Raw genomic sequence first — 19,875 nt, 5'->3', positions numbered from 1 at the left:
TTTAAGGGCATCAGAAGCTGGGAGCTTGTGTTAAACCTGGTGAGACCTTTCAGTACAAATGGAGAGTTCCTGAAAGTGTCAGCCCAACAGATGATGATCCTCCATGTCTCACCTACCTATATTATTCAGCAACTGATCCAATGATAGACAGCCAGTCTGGTCTTGTGGGGCCTCTAATAATCTGTAAGAAGAATACTCTGAAACCTGATGGAACACAGGTACAAGATATGATTGGTCCATGCCCTTTAATGAATTAGAGCATATGGTGAACCAAAGGGTACCGTTTAATATAGTTATAATTATATTTATTTATAATTTTGTTATAATTATAACTATATTTTATAATTAATTATAAATTATATAATTTAATTATAATTATAATTTAGTATTTGTATTTAGGTGGTATTCAATGAACTCTTTGCACTAGTACAACAGTTACTTCTAGCGCAAGGGGATTTTCCCACCCTCTTCTCCCCCCCGGCATGGTCCCCAGATCTGCTCAGGAAGGTTGGAGGAACCCACAGAACAGGTTTAGCAGGTGTATGGGGGAAGGAGGGAGAGAAAATGGTCCATTATGCAAGGTAAAATCCTTGTGTAGATGAAACATTCACCTTAATGCTGCATTGAATACAACCCATTGATTGGGCCCACTACCAAGAATGTAAGACATGCCTTCCTGGATCAGATGAAGCCTGATCTAGTTCTACTTTGTGTCTCCAACAGTAGCCAATAAAATGTCCCTTGGAAGCTCACAAAAAGAGCACAATAGAAAGAGCCTATCCTCTACTGTAGGGTGGGGAACCTATGGCTCTTTAGATGTTGTTGGACTCAAACTCCTATCATTCCTGACCATTGGCCATGTAGACTGGGGCTGATGGGAGCTGGACTCCAGCAACATCTTGAGAGCTACAAGTTCCCCATGCATAAAGCCATATGATGCAGCTGCTTTGAGCAGCAGTCTCTAGCAGAGGATAGTGTTTTCTTGCTTTTGATGTTCAGGTGTATCTATTGTTGGTACTTAACCTAGAAGGCTGAGGGCTGCAGAGGGACGAGCAGATCCATAAACATTATATTTTCAGTTTCTGAGCATAAAGTGGATGGCTAGTATTGCTCTTATAAATATGATCCTTTGGGCAATTTTGGCCTCTGTATCTGTAGTTCCAGTCTTACAAACACTCCTTTGGAGTAGGCCAGAGTGTGCATAAAAATGGCTTAGTGCATGTGTGAGGAACCTTTGGCCTTCCAGATGTTGCTGAACTACAACTCCCATAAGCCCCAGCAAGTTTGGCCAATTGCCAGGGATGGTTGGAGTTGCAGCATAACTAGATGAGGAAGAGCTTTAACTCAGTGGTATTGCACAAAGGTCCCACGTTCAATCTCTGGCATCTTCAGCTAGGGCTGGTAAAAACTCCTCTCTGAAACCTTGAAAAGATGCTGCTGATCAGTGCAGACAACACTGAGCTAGAGGAACCAGAGGTGTAGGGCAGCTCCCTTATTTTTAACTAAAACCTCTTGGACTAGTTTAGTAATTCTTTCAAAGGGATACTTTTTTAAATTTTGGTTAATCCTTTTAAAATAGGATGCAGAATTAGCAGCTGTTTGAATAGCTGTCATTGGCATTCCTTATCAGCTGGTTAAACCTGCAGAACTGCATTATGTTATGAGACATGCTCCAATTTTGTTTTTAAATACAAAAATGTGGCTTATGTATAATCTATAGCACAGAATATCTATAATGGATAAACTTGTTCTTTAATGGTTTGTAAGAACCAGAGTAAAACAAAAAATCTAGACCTAAATTGTGAGTACTTTCCAGGGAGGGAGGGCCACCCAAAATTTCTTTAGTTTGGATCGTAGAGGATCCTGAAGCTACTAGAGAGTATTTTATAGCAGGGGGACTTGATTCCAGATAGAGTTCAAAACTTTAGCACTAGAATATTATTTTACTGATGGAAGATTTATTTATTTATTGTATTTATATACCGCCGCATATCCAGAGCTATCTGGGTGGTTTACAGTAACTAAAAACATTAAAAAATAAATACAAATTTAAAACACATCTTTTAAAAACAATTTAAAACTCAATTAAAAAATTTAAAACAAAAACAATGGTTCCAATCTCCTATTTAAAGAACAAACTGGAAATGTTTTCATTTTAATGCATATTTGGTTTTTTTTTTTTACCATAGAAAGGAGTAGATAGAGAATTCTATCTACTCTTTACAGTCTTTGATGAGAACCTGAGTTTCTATCTTGACATAAATATTGATGCATTTACTGGTGAACCCTCCAAGGTCAATAAAGAAGATGAGGATTTCCAGGAATCTAACAAAATGCATGGTATGGTAAGGGTATAGTAAAATTAAATAAATCATCCTTGGGTATTTGTTTATAGCAGATGCTTCCATCATGAAAAAAGAATTAGGGAAGAATTAGATGCTAGGAGAGGAGCAGGGGCTTCTCCAGAAAATCTATTTATTCATCCTCGTTTGCTTGCACAAAGCGCACAGAGGTTACATTATATCTGGTGTTTATTGAGCATCCTTCATCCTGATTTGCCTGCAGAGTGCATTTCACCATCACTTTCCTAACCGCAAAAAGGCCATTTCTTTTTTTAAAGGCCATTTGTTGCACTAGGGTGACAGAGCACTTTAATTACACAAAACTAAAGGTTGTATCCAACTAAGTCCTACTTAGAGTAGGCCCACTGAAACCAATGAACCTAGGTTAGCCATTTCTATGACCTTCAATGGGTCTAGTCTGAGCAGGATTACCATTAAATACCACCCTAAATGTTTTGATATGCACATGAAACACTCATGCAAAATACTGAGAGTCTGGAGGTGCCCATAGGGTTCATGTGGGTGTTATCCTGCTGCAGAGGAGACACCAGAGAAAGAAGAGGGAAGGTCTCCCCTCCCTTCCATTTCCCCATTTTTCACTGCCACCGAAGATATCTGCTTGCTTACCTTGTGTTGCCACCAGAATTCTGCTGCCAATCCAGACTATTAAATGGACTACCTGCTTTACTATTTCCACCGCACATTTCTCATGGTGCAGTGTAGATTTACTCCTCCAGTGGACCTAGGAATGGATGGATCTATCCATTTCGGTTCTCTCTGCTTCCCATTTTTTTTCAAGTCTTAAATTCAGTTCTCCACATTTCAGCAGCAATTTGCTATTTTTATTTTTCAGAAAAACCTCATGAAAATTTGTCAAATTTTAGTGCAAATTTCTTCTAAGAAACGTATTTCTAATGCAGTTTGCATAACATACAGTTTTGCAAAGTAATTTTCCCTAATATAATGCTTTTTTACATTATTTTCACTAATATATGCACGTTATGCACATGTTACCCTAGTATTTGTACACATTACTTGGCTGGAGAAATTCAGAGATGTGTGACTTTGGAAGGAAGGATGTGTTTCAGTTTCCATAGTGTTTTAGAAAGTGTGGATTTGGTAGGTTCACCTTTAAATGCAAACTTGATTGAATTTCTCTCCCATCCCTACCTGTGGGACTTCACTATGGAAAAAAGGAGCATGAGAATTAAAAGTGAATCTCACATTCCTTTTTCAGTCATGAGTTGACCCCACCTAACCCGTTTTACAAATGAACAGGACAAGCTTTGTATGTGAATCTCCTGCCTATCTAAAAATACATGCTAAACATGGAATTGTGATTAAGCAGTAGATGAAAATCACGTTTGTTCCTGGATTTTGCAGAGCAAGCTGCAGTATCTGATTGCTGACAGACACTCTTCAGATGTATAAAATCTTTATGAAACACATGAAGCTCCCCGTAGCCAATCAGGCTTGTAATTAAATCAGGCTTACCTGCCTAGGGCTAATAAGAATCATTCCTAGGAAACCAGGCAGGGAAAATTTACAAAGGCTGGTTCTTTTCTTCAAGGAGGCCATAAATGGCAGACATGTATATGTGGACAGGCAGGCTGGTAAGAAATGTGAACCAGTAACTTGTGTGAACTTACTTGTATGGTGGCATTAAGTGCTGTAACACAGAAGGTTCAAAGCACTCTGCTGGATAAATCCAAGCTACTGTGGTCAGTCAAGATTTGATCGGCTACAAGATTAGAATTATGAAGTGCATACGTGACTTGGATCTACTAATTATCAGGGAGGCAAGCTTTAATGAAGTTGGGCGTCAAGCAGTTAGGTGCCAGTTTCCTAGGACATGATTTAAGTTAAGTTACTTACACATTGAGTTTGTGAATAGTTGCATTCCTGTGAGCTGAAATGGCACATTAATAATAATGCATTATCTTAATAATCATGCACTCAGAGTAGCTTACACATGTAATTGAATTAATGTTAATTGTACCCACTGGATGTGATGTAATCCCAATAACGCAGAGTTATATTTGATGTCAGTGGGAAGTAGGGAGGGGGAAAGAAATTCAATTCAATTCATATTTAAAGCCAAATCTACCAAATTAACATACCGTACTCTGAAACAATATGAGAACTGAAACATAGCCATCCTTCAAAATTAACACTTATCCAGATTTTGTGATGCAGTTCTCCAACCAATTTTTACAAAAATGCACATATTAGCAGAAAATGTCCATAAAAATGAAATAACATACAGAAATTATATTAGGAGAAATTGCATGTAAAAATATGTGTGTTAGTTAAAACTGCATGCAAAAATGTGTTTATTAGAAGAAATTTGCACTAAAATGATAAAGAATTTTCAAGAGGATTTGTTTAAAAAATGCAAATTGCTGCAGAAATGTGAAGAACTTAATTTAAGATTGGAAAAATGAGCAACTGAGATAACTGAAACTGACAGATCTTTTCCCATCTCTATTCTTGTTGGATGTAATCTATTGAGCTTGGAGGTTATATTTAGCTGATGGCTGATAGCACTTCTTCAGTAAACTAGAATTAGGGGAGGCAGTATGGGGTGGGAAAACACTATGCTGCAAACAGATTTGCTCACACTTCCTCTGTTAAATAGAGTCTGATCTTTGCCACCTAAGCTGACACTCTTAATTCCCCTGGTCTACCATGTGGCACAATGAAGATCAGAGGCAAGAGTGACAACATTTGGCAAGGCTGCAACTTTTAAGACTCTTCTAGATTTTTTTAAAAAGCAAGGTAAGTAAGAGAGGGATATGATAAAATTATGCATGGTGTGGAGAAAGTTGATCAAGATATGTTTTTCTCCTCTCATAATAGTAAAACTTGGAGTTATCCAATGAAGCTGAACAGTGAGAGATTCAAGACAGAGAAAAAGACACAATTCTTCACACAGTCAAACTATGGAATTCTTGATGGCCACCAACTTGGATGGCTTTGAAAGGGGATTAGACAAATTCATGGGGGATAAAGCCGTCAATGGCTACTAGTCATGATGGCTATATATTACCTCAGCTATCAGACACATTATTCTGTGAATACCAGTTGCTGAGAAACACAAGCAGGAAAATGCTATCATGCTCATGCCTTCCTTATGGGCTTCCCATAGCCATATGGTACTGGTGACTTTGGAAAACAGGTTGCTGGACTTGATAGGCTGATCCAGCAGGAAACTTCTTATGATTGACAGAGCTGCAATCTAGATTGAAAGAATTGGGTGCACCTGTGTCCCAACAAACATTAGCCATATTTGTTAGGATAAAATAAATAAATGTACCATCAGTGTATATGACACTTTTCTGAATAAGCAAGAGAGAGGGAGACAGCTCTCTCTCCCCCAAAACGTCACTTTATAGACAATCAGATGTAAGAAAGCACACTTCATTGCAAAGCAGCAGCAGGATGGAGCAGCAGGATGAAGAAGCAGTGAGTGGGTTTGTGCTTAACCCATCCCTTGTCCCTTGCTTTCCTCCCTGAAAACTCTCCCCCAAAGCTGCTGTCCTCTTTGCAGACATATGTTTGTGCCTAAGAATGGGAAGAGATTCAATTCAGGTTGCATTTACAGGCCTACCTAATTCACACTTTCCAAAATAATTCAAGAAACGGTACCCAGCCAGTCCTTTGAAATTCACATTTCTCCAAAATTTGCAGTGCAGTTTTCCAGCCAAGTAACATGCACTATCATGCTAGTGACTTTTCATGAAGACTTTAAAAAAATAAATAAATTGCAAACAGATGTGGAGAGCTGAACTGAAAACTGGAAAAATGGGAAATTGAGAGAATGCAAAACTCTATCTCTATTTGTGCCTAGGGATGAGGAGAGATTCAGTTCAGTTTGCATTTTAAGGCCTACTTAATTCACACTTTCCAAAACAATACAGGAAACAGCACCCAGCCAGTTCTCTGAAATTTGCCCTGCAGTTCAGGTGGAAAAGGGGCGAAGGTTGAAAGCAACAGGTGGAGGAAGCAACTTCCCCTCTTCAAATGACCCGTCCTGATACTGCTTTAAAGCACAGAAGAGGACTGTATTGCTTGTGTCTAATATATAGCTGAGCCCTAAAATCTGATAGTGGGTGAGAAGCAAGGGTAACAAGAGGGTGGTTATGAACAAATTCAGTTGTAATCTGCAAATGCAGAATATGTGTATTTTTCCTTTGCCCTTTCAGCTGTCAATGGCTACGTGTTTGGGAACTTGCCTGGACTCACCATGTGCAAGGATGACAATGTTTCGTGGCATATGATTGGACTAGGCACCTCTGCAGACATGCATGGTGTTCATTTCCAAGGGAACACCATCCACTTGGGTGGCACAACGAGGGATACCCTTGCCTTGTTCCCTCACACATCAAAAACAGTGCTAATGCAGCCAGACCGAGTAGGTAGGTTTTGGGAACAGAACTCTAGCATCATTTCCCCACCTGGCCTCAAAGCTGTTTCCGTGTGCTCACTTATAAATTAAATCAGGATTTTTGCTTGGTTATAAATCTTTTTTAAACACTGTAAATGTTGATCTAGTGTCCATACATTGTCCATTTGTTGAACCTCCACTTTGAAGTATCAGTTAATCAATTGATTATTTTTATGGATTGACCCAGGGAATACAGTAATAAACCAAAATAAATGTAAGACACTGCTATCCTTTAATCAGCAGTACAATAATACTATTGTCTGTACTGTGTCCTAAGGGAGCCCTTTCTGCACATGTGCCTCTCCGTCCATCAAGATCCACAGAAGAGAAACACGGTTGGCATTCTTTGGCCCTTGGAAACAAACTTTAAATAACTGTCAACACTCTAGTCCACAGCCAAAAACAACATTCCACATGACCACTGCAGCAAGGATTAATTGATTTGGATATGCCTATTTTCTGCCAGATAGGGCAGATACAGATAGCTACACCTAGATGTATCTTGCAGGCATCTTTTAAAAAACAGTGCATAGTTAAACTACAGAATTCACTCCCACAGGAGGCAGTGATGGCCACCAACTTGGATAGCTTCAAAAGAGCATTAGACAAATTCATGGAGAATAAGGCTATCAATTAGCCATGTTAACTATGCCCTATCTCCATGGCAGGAGGCAGTATGCTTCTGAATATTGTGGCTGGAAACCGCAGGAAGGGAGAGTGCTGTTGCGCTCAGGTCCTGCTTGTGGGCTTCCTAAAGGCATATCTGATTGGCCACTGTGAGAACAGGGTGCTGGACTAGATGGCCCATTGGCCTGATCCAGCAGGCTCTTCTTATGTTCTTAACCTGGTACCCTCCAGATGCTTTGGACAACAACTCCCAAACAGCTCCATCCATCACTATCATCACCCAAAACATCTAGAGGGCACCTAGTTGGGACAGAGTGCTATAGAATACACTGTAGCATGTTCCTTCTCTATAGTATGGATGTAAAGTCTTTTTATATTACCGTTTGGTCATATTCCCAGCGTAGTTTACAACAGGAGTAAACATTTAAATTGTAAATAAAAAAACCAATAATATATGTTCCTCCTTGGATCCTTCACTCTGTTGGTAGCAATCTTCTTCTTGAACATAAGAAAACCATCTCTTTTTCTCACATCCTTCCCTTTTCTTTTGTAGCTCCCCACCATTGCAGTGTCCTTCCCCCTGACACTCTTCCTCTGTTATTACATTCAAGCACTTCTTTAAGATTCTTCAACTCACTCTTGCTTTTCCCAGCTGAATCCCCTTCCCTTTTATTTCCCACCCTAATATACCTTGACTCTTGAATTTAGATTATCAGCCTGCAGGCAGGCCTGTTTTAATAATTTTTGTATGGTGCCTTGCAATGTAAGGTGCAATCATAACAATAACAACCATTTCTTGAGCACCTACTATTGTACAATAAATGCCGTAATTTCCTTCCAGGGACTTTCCATGTTGTTTGCAGAACATTTGATCACTTTACTGGTGGGATGAAGCAGCTGTACAAAGTTAAGCCCTGTGGCAAGATGTCTCATAATGGGACACGCTATGGGACAATGAGAACATATTACATTGCTGCTGAAGAAATGGAGTGGGACTATGCTCCTGACAAGAGCCGAGCAGAGAAGAAGGGGGAAGCCATGAACAAAAGGTAATGACTAAGGGATGGGGGAGACAAGAAATTCAATTTTGTTTGCTTTTTAATGAATGAATTAATTGTATTGGAATATATTAATTATATTGCATTGTATCGGGGGAAATGTGTATATTATTGATTCAATTTATATCCTACCCTTCTTCCCAAAACTACAGCAAAATGTGTTTATTAGGATAAATTCACACCAAAATGCTGACAAATTTTTCAGGAAGATTTCTTTAAAAAATTACAAATTGCTGTGGAAATGTAGAAAACTGAATTTAAGAATGAAAAAAAAATGGGAGAAGCAAAATTGGGAGATTTGTCAATCCCTAGTACTGTGAATGGTTTCCCAGCTGAAAGGTCATGGCTTCCTGGGAGATTTGGGCCTCGATGCTTCTCTCTAGAAATTAAGCACTAGGAATAGGGTTGCCAGGTTCCTGGCCTGAGACTGATCCTGTATCTTTAGGAGAAGAGAAAGTCAGTCAATACTGTTCTTGCAATACTGTAATGAGAAAAACCACAAGGTGGAATTCTCCCTTCCCCCTGCACAACTTTTAAAGATACGGAAGACCTCTTGGAGGCTGGGCCTGGCAACCAAGTGGTCTTCTGTATCTTTAAAAGTTGTGCAGGGGGAAGGAAAAATTCTACTTTGTGGATTTTCCCATTACACTGTTGCAAGAAAACCTGCACTTGGCTGACTTTCTCTTCTCCTACAGATACAGGATCAGGATCAGGATCAGGCCATGAACCTGGCAACCCTAACTAGGAAGGACACTGGTGATATCTCAAAATATGCAGGTGTCTGTCATACCTCCTCTGTTTCGCTGGCTAGCATACATACATTGTTCTAGCTGCCCTTCTAACATAGCACTGGGGGGTTATGCTGGAGCTGCTGAACCACACCCCAAACCTCAGCTGACTCCCACTGATCACCTGCAGCCAGACCTCTACTCCTGAGGAGCCCTTTACTCCCAAGACATCTGGGTTTGTAGTCAGGCAGTCCTCTGAATGGGCTGGGTCTCCATCTGGCATCGGAGGAGATGCCTCTCCCTTGGGCTCGGGGGCTGTTCCCCTCGATGTCAGAGGCCAAACGTGCCCTGGGTGTAGATGGCTCATCCTGGACCTCATCACAGGATCCAGGCCTCTCGCCCTCGGATGGAATCTGAGCCAGGGCTGGGTCCAAGACCGGAGCCTCCTGTTCTTCTGACAAAAACTCCCCTAGCTGAGACCTGACAGCAGAACTTGTGAGTGCTCTTGGGGAATCTTTGATATTTGAAAGTTATGGTGATAAATGAAATCATCCTCAACAACAGTAAAAAGTAAGGGTCCCAGTCCAGGTAGTCACAAAATTAGGAGTTTTACATGGGTTAATTCGTAAGTCCTTTCTATCCTGTTTTCACATTAATCTGCAACCAAAATAGCATTTAAATAAATCTTTTATCACAAAATAGTATTTATAAACATATTTGGACTCAATAGCCTTATAGGTACCTTCCAACTCTTATTATTCTATGATATTTTATCTTAAAGTGTGTATTTCTAAATTTATTTTATCTTAAAAGTGCATTTGTAATGCATGTTGACACATTTTTGAGGTGAGAACTGTATGACAAAATTCAGAGGTGTGAAATTGGAAGAATAATTATGTTCTTCTTTGCACATTAGTCTCAGAAGTGTGGCTCTGGTCAGTTCAATTTGCAGACAGTATGCCTCTGTATAGAAGTTGCTATGAATCACATATTAGGAAAGTGTTGTTGCATTCAGGTCCTGGGCTTTCTATGGGATTCTTGTTGGCCTCTGTGAGAAAAGGATGCTGGACTATATGGGCCTTTAGGCCTGATCCAGCAGGGCTCCTCTCTTATTCTTATGGTATTCAAAGAAATCCCTCAAGGATCCCAAGTCACAACTAAGACTGCAATCATAAATTCGCTTACCGGGAGTAAGTCCCATTAACTCAGTGGTGCCTACTTCTCATTGGTCCATTTAGCTTAGTGGTGTTCACACTCACTGGCAGCAGCCCTCCAGAGATTCAGACAGGAGACATTCCCAGCCCTACCTCGGGATGCTGGAGACTGAACATGGGACCTGTTGCTTGCAAAGTAAATGGAATCAGTTAGCTGTGTGACTCAGGACTCATCTACACAGGGATTTAGTATGTCTTTGGTGCTACTCACATCCCCTGGTTCACATGACGTTACTGGCAAACAAAAACTATCATGCAGTTTTCCCCCTGTAAATCCGTACTGACCCAATCCTCTGATAATATGGAAAGGGAAAGAAAAAACGTCTTCATATCTCTAGTGCTTGCAGATGCTTTGCTCCAATGCTTTTAGGTGAGTGTGTCAATCGTTCCCTTCTCCACGCCCACTCCCTCCTCCTCCCTTGATTCATTTCATTTCTTGTCGGCTGACAAACAACTGCTCTCCCCCGTTCTGCTAGCCTTTTTTATGTTGCTGCAAATGGTGCCTTATTTTTCTTTTCTCCTAACTTGTGCGCAAAAGCATAACACTGCTCAAACAAAGATTTGTATTTCAGCTATATTGTACTTATAGCTATATTGTATTCAGCTACAGGGAAAATACAAATAATTGCACTTCCAGGTTGTTTTTTAAATGAAACTTACTGATAGAACAAACGGAGCATGCTCGGTTGCCAGGTAACCAGAGGGAGTGGAAATGTTAAATTAGAGGTCGTGGTCATTAGGAAACGGCATGATTGATCCTTCTCCTCAGTGTGAATAGAAAACACCATGTTTGCAGCTGGCATTGAGTCCTTACTGTGGATGGTGCAAATAGAAAATGGAGGTAAAAACAGCGTCTTTAGCGCAAAGTAATACTCCCATGTGGATAATCCCTAACATGTCCCATTTCTTTCAAAGAGACTTGCAGCCTGAGCTTATGTATTCTCAGAAGTATGCTCCGCTATTCAATGTGGCTTAATTCCAAGTAGTTTTGAACAGAGTTGTAATCCAAAGTACTCTTATCTGGGAGTAAACCCTGCCAAACACAGTAAACACACAGAGGATTGTACTATGCATCACTTCAGCTGAACTGAGGCCACTATTTGTTTTGTTGTTATCTCATATTAGGGGATCAACAATGCTAACAAATTTACCTATCAAGATATTCAAAGCACAGTTTGCACATCCGTGCCTCACCATCTTTTAATCATCACCTCTTGTTATTATTCTGTATAAGAACTGTAAATATTTTTGGGCTTTTAAAACTTGTTTTCTTACTTTGTAAAATGCTTTTCAAGTTGCGGACATGTATTTGTGAGCCAAGGTGAAGATCGCATAGGTTCAAAGTACAAGAAAGTGGTTTATAGAGAATTCAAAAGTGGAGATTTCACAGAGTACAAAACGAGAACTGCAAAGGAGCACCACCTGCAAATTCTAGGTAAGAAACTCAGATGAGCCGTGAAAATCAGTGGAAAGCCTCTTCCTTGCCAGTAGATCTTTCAAAATGATTATCTTAATGTGAAGAGAAGGGGGAATACAGGTATGATCATCTTGGGGTTATTGTACTCCAAAGAAATACATTCTTTATTTCAAGCTGCTACTGTATTGTATAATAGCTCTGCGCCAAGCTGATGGGATGTTATTCACATTGTCTGGCCTTGTGTGGTTTGGGTTGTTGTTTTTTACAAGTAGCCAGCACAAGTAGCCATTTCCTTATGTTACAGGAACCATGTGTCACATCCACACCATACACTTGAAGCACATGGCTTCCCCCAATGAATCCTGGGAACTGTCCTTTGTTAAGGGGCACTGGGAATTGTAGCTCTGTGAGGAATCTCCTCACAAATCTCAGTACCCTTAACAAATTACAGTTTGTTATGCAATTATTGGGTTGCATCCAGTGTAAATCATAGCGTAGACCCATTGAAATGTATGGACCTTAGTAACTTAGTTGGTTACAATCCACTGTTTTGGGGGCTGTTGAAAGGATTATAATGCATGTAAAGCTCTTTGAACTCTTGAAAGCACTATAAGCATGTTAAGTACTCTTTTAAAATATATTGGTACTTGGTTCAACTTGTGGGGAAAGGCAAGAGATCAGCATGTGACGAAAGCTGTCCCTTTTCCAAGCTGCCATCTGGATGCATCCACTCTGAGAAAGTTTTGTACCACAGGCAAAGAGATGCAAATCAAGCTTCTCATCAGGAGAGGGAGCAGCATCATTAGAGTCTCCCTGAACAGTCAGATTATTGGGTTGAGTTAAAAGTGTACATGCTATTTTTTAGAGATAAATTATTTATTTAAAATATTTAATTAAAACTAATTCAAGTGACTTCACTTCAGCAAGGAATTAAAAGTAAAGGACACATTTTGTACAGCTTTCCTTTATAGCAGGGAAGTGGGGGCTTAATGGGTTCAGAAAAGTTTTTTTATTAAAATGTAATATTTTAATTTTAGATTTTAGTCATACATTTTAAGATTCATGTATTCACCATTTGTTGTTAAATATGTGATGTGGTCTGAAGACTTACTCAATAAAATGTGATTGATAGATAAAGCAGGGATGGGGAACCTGTGCCCCTTCAGATGTTGCTGGACTACAACTCACATCACCCCTAACCATAGGCTATGCTGGCTGGTGCTGAGGGGAGTTGGGAGACCAATGAATTCTGGAGGCCTACAGGTTCCCCATTCCTGCTTTAAAGGCTGCTGGCACATTTTGAGAGAGACTATGTGCAACCTTCTTAACAAATTTTTCATTGAAAACCAAATGTCATTTACAAAGTTGAAACTTTTGGGCGAGTTGCTTGTGTGGCTGTCAAAACACATGGCTGCAACAATCTCTTCTTAGGATGGTATAATGAGCCTTAACTCTCCGAATACCTCCCTTTACTGGCTCAGAGGATGCATGTTCTAGAAGTTTACATATTAAGCTCCTAACTTATTTATTTTGGGGGAGAGATATTACTAATATCAACACGAAACTTGCACAAACAGTATATGCAAATGAATATTTTTTAAAAATAAGTAACTTGTTGATGCTAAATACAAGAATATCTAAGTTGCTCTAATGGTGAGAACCAAACACAAAAATAAATCCAGGCACTGCAGTATATACAGGGAAAGTGCTTTGAACTGTGCTTGTCCCCAGAGAAGAACCAGAGTAAGCTATGCCATCCACAGAGCTGCCTTTCTGCCCCAGTAAAAGATGCCTGCTTTTTCCTGTGCCACACTCAACCAAGAGAATGGGAACATGTCAAACAAGAGCTGCCCTACAGCAGCCTTGGAAATCAGTCTGCTCACACATATTTCTAACATATTGGGAGGGGGGCTTTTTCCATCAAGGACAACATTCTCTTCGAGGTAATTTGTCAGAGGCCGCTTAACAGCAGTGGACAGGGTTAGAGCCACCGGTTGGCAAGCCAGAGCCAAATGTGGGAGGGGCACCCTGTTTTTCTCTTTCTGCCACTCCCTTTCTTCTCCCTCTCTCTGCCATCTCCTTCCCCAGCCCCAGCCAACCACATGAAATTAGGCCAAGGTCTATAGGATCCTCACCCCTGATATGAGGAGACTTCCTTTCACTCCTTCTCTGCTATAAAGGAGCAAGAAGAGGACGTTTGCAGGGGATGGGATGGGATGGAGACTGAAAGAGTGCTTAACACTTCTGCTCTTGGAGAAATCAACTCAGCAAAGAATTGTCTTACTCCTCCCCAAAGGCAAGACATCACACCAGGCTCTTACAAGTAGGTTGCAATTCTGCAGATTTTCTCAGGAGTAAGTTCCATTGAACTGACTACCAAATAGTCTGATCCAAGAAATCATGTTACTTTCCCTTGAGAACTACTGGTTTTATGCAGATGTTTCCAGGGGTAGCCAACATGGAATCCTCCAGATGTTTGGATTATAACTCCCATCATCTCTGACCATTGACCATGCTGGCTGGGGCTGATGGGAGTTGTAATCCACAGAATGGGAGGGGCTACCTCTGTTTTATGCAAATTTAGGTTGGAATCCTAAACACACTCAGTCCTAACTATGGGAAATCAGTGTAATTTACACCAGCTTAAATTAAGATGGCGTAAAATACACCAGAACATTTAGGAGCGAAGCTACTGCTGGCTGAACTGACTCAACACTGGCAGAAGGGAAAGGAAGTTTTAAAATAGAGTTTGACTTACACCACCATTTTTGCTGGTGTAAGTTTCACGTGGCTGAGCTGAACAGAGTTAGGATCCAGCATAAGCCCCCCGCTGCCCAGTCCCACTCCCCACCACACCCCTGTTTGGGACTTACTGTGCCCCAAATAAGTTGGGATGAGAGATTTACATCAGTGTATTTCTGGCTGAGCCGGGATTGGGGATTTATGCAGGCATAGCCCTGGCTGAGCCAAAGATCTGCCAGATGCTAACTCGCTCATCCCAGTGGATCTTATATTAGGATTGCTCCCTTAATGTGTTTATATATCACTTGTCATCACAAGTGACCTCAAAGTGATTTACATTTTAAAAATCGTATCATTACAAATCACAGAACACAATTAAGACAACAGTAAAATATCAACATCAGTATCAATAATAAAACCATAAAATCAGTACTATAGAATAAAACAGACTCAAAGCTCAAAATCGTCCTATAACCACCAAAAGCATAAATTTCCATCAAATGGTAAACACTCAACATGGGAGATGATAGTACTTGCTTGCTTGTTTTTTCATTTCATACACATTAACATTGCATGCCTCTCCATGACTTGTTGGCTTTTTGTTTTTGTTTTTTTTAAATTTAGGGCCCTTAATCCATGCAGAGGTTGGCAACTCAATATTAATTGTATTTAAGAACAAAGCTAGCAGGCCATATTCAGTATCAGCACATGGTGTCGAAGAAGAAGCTGGAAGTAAAGTACACATTACTATGCCAGGTAATGGGGGTGGGGGGAAATTACCCTGCATGTTTCCAGGCCTTTAGATCAGGTGTGGAGAACCTTTTGCCCTCCAGATACTGTTGATGCAGCCTGATAGCGTGGACAAGGTGCTTGAGATGATGCAGCCAGCAACGTATCGTCTCAACCCTTGTCCTTCTTAGCTTATTAAAGCTTGCCAAAGGGGTTTGACCGAGTGGATCCAGGATGTGGACAATGTGTCATTGCGGGAGGGAGTGGTTCCAGCCACCCTGAAAAAGGCAGTGATCCGACCGGTCCTGAAAAAGCCCACCCTGAACCCAATGGTTTGTGACAATTACTGCCTGGTCGCAAATACCCCCTTTTAGGGAAGGTGATCGAGAGGGTTGTGGTGCAGCAGTTGCAAGTACCCTTGGATGAAACAGATTATCTTGATCCATTCCAGTCTGGGTTCAGGCCTGGTTATGGGACTGAATTGGGCTTGGTCACCCTAATGGATGACCTTTATCAGAAGGACAGGGAGTGTGACCCTGTTATTCTTACTTGATCTCTCAGTGGCTTTTGATACCATTGACCATGGTATCCTTCTGGGCTGACTCGGTGAGATGGGCATTGGAGGCACTGTTTTACGCTATCTCCAGGGTAGTTTGCAGATAATAGCATTGGCTGATTGTATTTTGGCCCCCTGGCAGTTGTGCTATAAGGTGCCACAGGGTACCATCTTGTCCCCCATGCTGTTTAACATCTATATGAAACCCTTGGGAGTGGTCATCAGAAGATTTGGGGTGAGGTGTCAGCAGTACACTGATGATACCCAGCTCTATGTCTCTGTAACATCTGAATCAAGAGAGGCCATGCAAGTCCTGGGCTGGTGCCTGGACTTGGTGGTGGGCTGGATGAGGATCAATAAACTGAGTCTGAATCATAATAATACAGAGGCGCTGTGGGTTGGTGGTTCCCGAGTTCAGATAATTGGTCAGTTGCCTGCTTTGGATGGGATCATACATCCTCTGAAAGAGCAGATTTGTAGTCTCGGGGTGCTCCTGGATCCATCTTTGTTGCTAGACCTCAGTGGCTAGGAGTGCCTTTTATCAGCTTTGGCTGGTGAGACAGCTGCAGCCATTTCTGGACCAGGATAGACTGACCACTGTTGTCCATGCACTAGTCACCTCCAGGCTGGATTACTGTAATGTGCTCTATGTGGGGCTACTCTTGAGATTGGTCCGGAAGCTGCGGCTGGTACAAACTGTGGCGGTGTGACTGCTCACTAGGGCAGGGTATTGCCAACATGTCACCCCCCCCCGCTGAAAGAATTGCACTGGCTGCCCATTAGCTACTAGGCTAAATTCAAGGTTCTGGTTTTGGTATACAAAGCCCTATACAGCTTGGGACCAGGATACCTGAAAGACCATTTAATCTCTTATATACCTAATCGATCACTACGCTCTGCAGGTGAGGGCCTCCTGCAGATACCATCTTTCAGGAGGTCTGTTCTACACAACATAGGAAGTGGACCTTTAATGTAATGGCACCTACCCTTCAGAATGTTCCCTCCCCTTCAATATTAGACAGGAGCCATCTCTGTTATCTTTTCAGCACCTAGTGAAGACCTTCCTTTTTCAACAAGCCTTTTAAGTAGAGACCTTATCCCAGTCTGCATCTTTATTGGAATTGATTTTCAATATGTTTTTAAAGCTTTTTAAAAAAGATGTTTTTAAAGATGTTTTGTTTTAATATATTTTTAAAGATGATTTGTTTTAACATATTTTAAAGTCTGTTTTTAATATGTTTTAGTTGTTTTTAGTGTTTTGTTTGCCACCCTGGGCAGAAAGGGTGGGATATAAAATTAAGAAATAATAATAACTCCCATCAGCCCCAGCAAGTATGGCCAATGAACAGAGATGATGGGAGATTTAGTTCAGCCACATGTGAAGGGCCAAAGGTTCCCCCTCACATACCTGATTTCAATTTTGTTTTAAATTACTTTGGTTTGGTTAAAAATATGCACTAATCTAGAATTATAGAATAAGGAAATATGAAGATGTAATGATGTAAAGTAACTTATAAATGCAGCCACCCTTTTAAAATATTGAATTAAGTTGGTTGTATAATTAGTTGTTGTCATGTGCCTTAAAGTAGATTTCGACTTATGGTGACCCTATGAATCAGTGACCTCCAATAGCATCTGTTATAAACCACCCTGTTCAGACCTTGTAAGTTCAGGTCTGTGACTTTCTTTATGGAATCAATCCATCTCTTGTTTGGCCTTCCTTTCTTCCTACTCCCTTCTGTTTTTCCCAGCATTATGGTCTTTTCTAGGGAATCATGTCTTCTCATTATGTATCCAAAGTGCGATAACCTCAGTTTCATCATTTTAGCTTCTAGAGATAGTTCTAGTTTAATTTGTTCTAACACCCAATTATTTGTCTTTTTCATGGTTCGTGGTATCCGCAAAGCTCTCCTCCAACACCACATTTCAAATGAGTTGATTTTTCTCATATCCACTTTTTTCACTGTCCAGCTTTCACATTCATACATAGAGATAGGGAATACCATGGTCTGAATGATCCTGACTTTAGTGTTCAGTGATACATCTTTGCATTTGAGGACCTTTTCGAGTGCTCTCATAGCTGCCCTCCCCAGTTCTAGCCTTCTTCTGATTTCTTGACTATTGGTTTCATTTTGGTTAATAACTGTGCCAAGGTATAATCCTTGACAAATTCAATGTCCTCATTGACCACTTTAAAGTTATATAAATCTTCTGTTGTCATTACTTTAGTCTTCTTGACGTTCAGCTGTAGTCCTGCTTTTGTGCTTTCCTTTTTAATTTTCATCAGCACTCATTTCAAATCATTACTGGTTTCTGCTAGTAGTATGGTATCATCTGCATATCTTAAATTATTGATATTTCTCCCTCCAGTTTTCACATCTTTATATCTTGGTCCAATCCTGCTTTCCGTATGATATGTTCTGCATATAGATTAAACAGATAGAGTGATAAAATACACCCCTGTCTCACACTCTTTCCAAATAGGAACCAATCGGTTTCTCCATATTCTGTCCTTACAGTAGCCTCTCGTCCAGAGTATAAGTTGCGCATCAGGACAATCAGATGCTGTGGCACCCCCATTTCTTTTAAAGCATTCCCTAGTTTTTTGTGATCTACACAATCAAAGGCTTTGCTGTAATCCAGTGGTTCCCAACCTGGGGGCCGGGACCCCCAGGGGGGCCGCTGAGTAATTCAGAGGGAGCCATGAACAGTAAAGAAATGAATTATTTATTATTTTTTAAAAAGTCTTCACTCCTTCTACACTGTCTGCTTTCCACTGCTGCTGCAGATGACACCTCCCCCTTGCTCCAAATGAGAGGGGAGGCCTTTTGCTGAAGCACCAGAGCGTCTTTCAGGCACACTAAGGGCAGGCATCTGCCTATAAAATACATGGCAGATGCCAAAGGAGGCTGAGGGTGGAGCTACCAGGAAGTAGAGGGGATTACTATCACTGATTCCTGTCTCCTTGCACTTCCGCTACTGGCAACGGCCTTACTTAGAATGAGAGGAGAGGGCTTTTTGTGAAGCAAAAAGAAGCAAGCCTACAAAGAAAGGCTGCTTCCCCCCTTCCTTCCTGGCAGCCAACCTGCCTCCCTGGGGGGAGGGGGTCACAAAAAAATTTCAGCTTATAAAGGGGGTCCCGTGCTCATAAAGGTTGGGAACCACTGATGTAATCTATGAAGCATAGGGTGATTTTCTTCTGAAATTCCTTGGTCTGTTCCATTATCCAACATATGTTTGCAATATGGTACCTCTTCCCTTTCTAAATCCAGCTTGGGCATCTGGCATTTTTTGCTCCAAATATGGTAAGAGCCTTTGTTGTAGAATCTTGAGCATTTACTTTACTTGCATGGGATATTAAGGCAATAGTTCAATAATTACTGCATTCCCTGGGATCCCCTTTATTTGGAATTGGGTTGTATATTGAATGCTTCCAGTCTGTGGGCCATTAATTAGTTTTCCATATTTGTTGACAATTTTTTGTCAAAATGTGGATAGATTCAGTCTCAGCAACCTGTAGCAACTCTATTGGTATGTCATCTGTTCCTGGTGATTTGTTTCTTCCAAGTATTTTTAAAGCAGCTTTCTCTTCACATTCTAAAATTTCTGGTTTTTCATCATACGGTTCCTCCATGAATTAATGTCATCCTTGCATCTCTTTTATAGAGTTCTTCAGTGTATTGCTTTCATCTTTCTTTTATTTTATCTTGGTCAGTCAGTGTGTTCCCCTTTTGATCAACATCCCTAGTCTTGGTTTAAATTCAAACACATGATTGCAACTATACATTATTTAAAACCGTTGCATCTTTTTTATTTTTTTATCTATGCAAACTGTAATCTACCATAGAAAAATGTTTTTTTTAATTCAAATATTGTATAGAGCGCTGTGCCTTGATGCTCAGAATTACCTTTTATCATACCACAATATTAACTATAGAGCCAACAACATTCCTTCAGTTGCAGTCCAGAAAAAAAATTCTGGTGGCTGGGTGAAAGAATCCTAAAGGAGTCCTTA

The 19,875-nt window shown here is 40.6% G+C and overlaps 1 protein-coding gene across 4 annotated transcripts in view; it reads left to right on the top strand.

The window, feature by feature from the left end:
* Positions 1-19,875, top strand: part of HEPHL1 (hephaestin like 1) — a 75,072-nt gene that overhangs the window by 28,217 nt on the left and 26,980 nt on the right. For all 4 annotated transcript variants that reach the window (XM_061628819.1, XM_061628822.1, XM_061628821.1 and 1 more), the window contains 6 exons: positions 7-218; positions 2,190-2,340; positions 6,548-6,760; positions 8,258-8,465; positions 11,712-11,851; positions 15,200-15,331. In XM_061628819.1, the coding sequence (XP_061484803.1) occupies positions 7-218; positions 2,190-2,340; positions 6,548-6,760; positions 8,258-8,465; positions 11,712-11,851; positions 15,200-15,331 (1,056 nt within the window). The remainder of the gene's footprint in view (positions 1-6; positions 219-2,189; positions 2,341-6,547; positions 6,761-8,257; positions 8,466-11,711; positions 11,852-15,199; positions 15,332-19,875) is intronic.

Source organism: Rhineura floridana, chromosome 5, assembly GCF_030035675.1.
Source record: "Rhineura floridana isolate rRhiFlo1 chromosome 5, rRhiFlo1.hap2, whole genome shotgun sequence".
NCBI classification, from domain to species: domain Eukaryota; kingdom Metazoa; phylum Chordata; class Lepidosauria; order Squamata; family Rhineuridae; genus Rhineura; species Rhineura floridana.
Note: the sequence above shows the minus strand (reverse complement) of the source record. Positions and strands in the feature narration are given on the sequence as shown.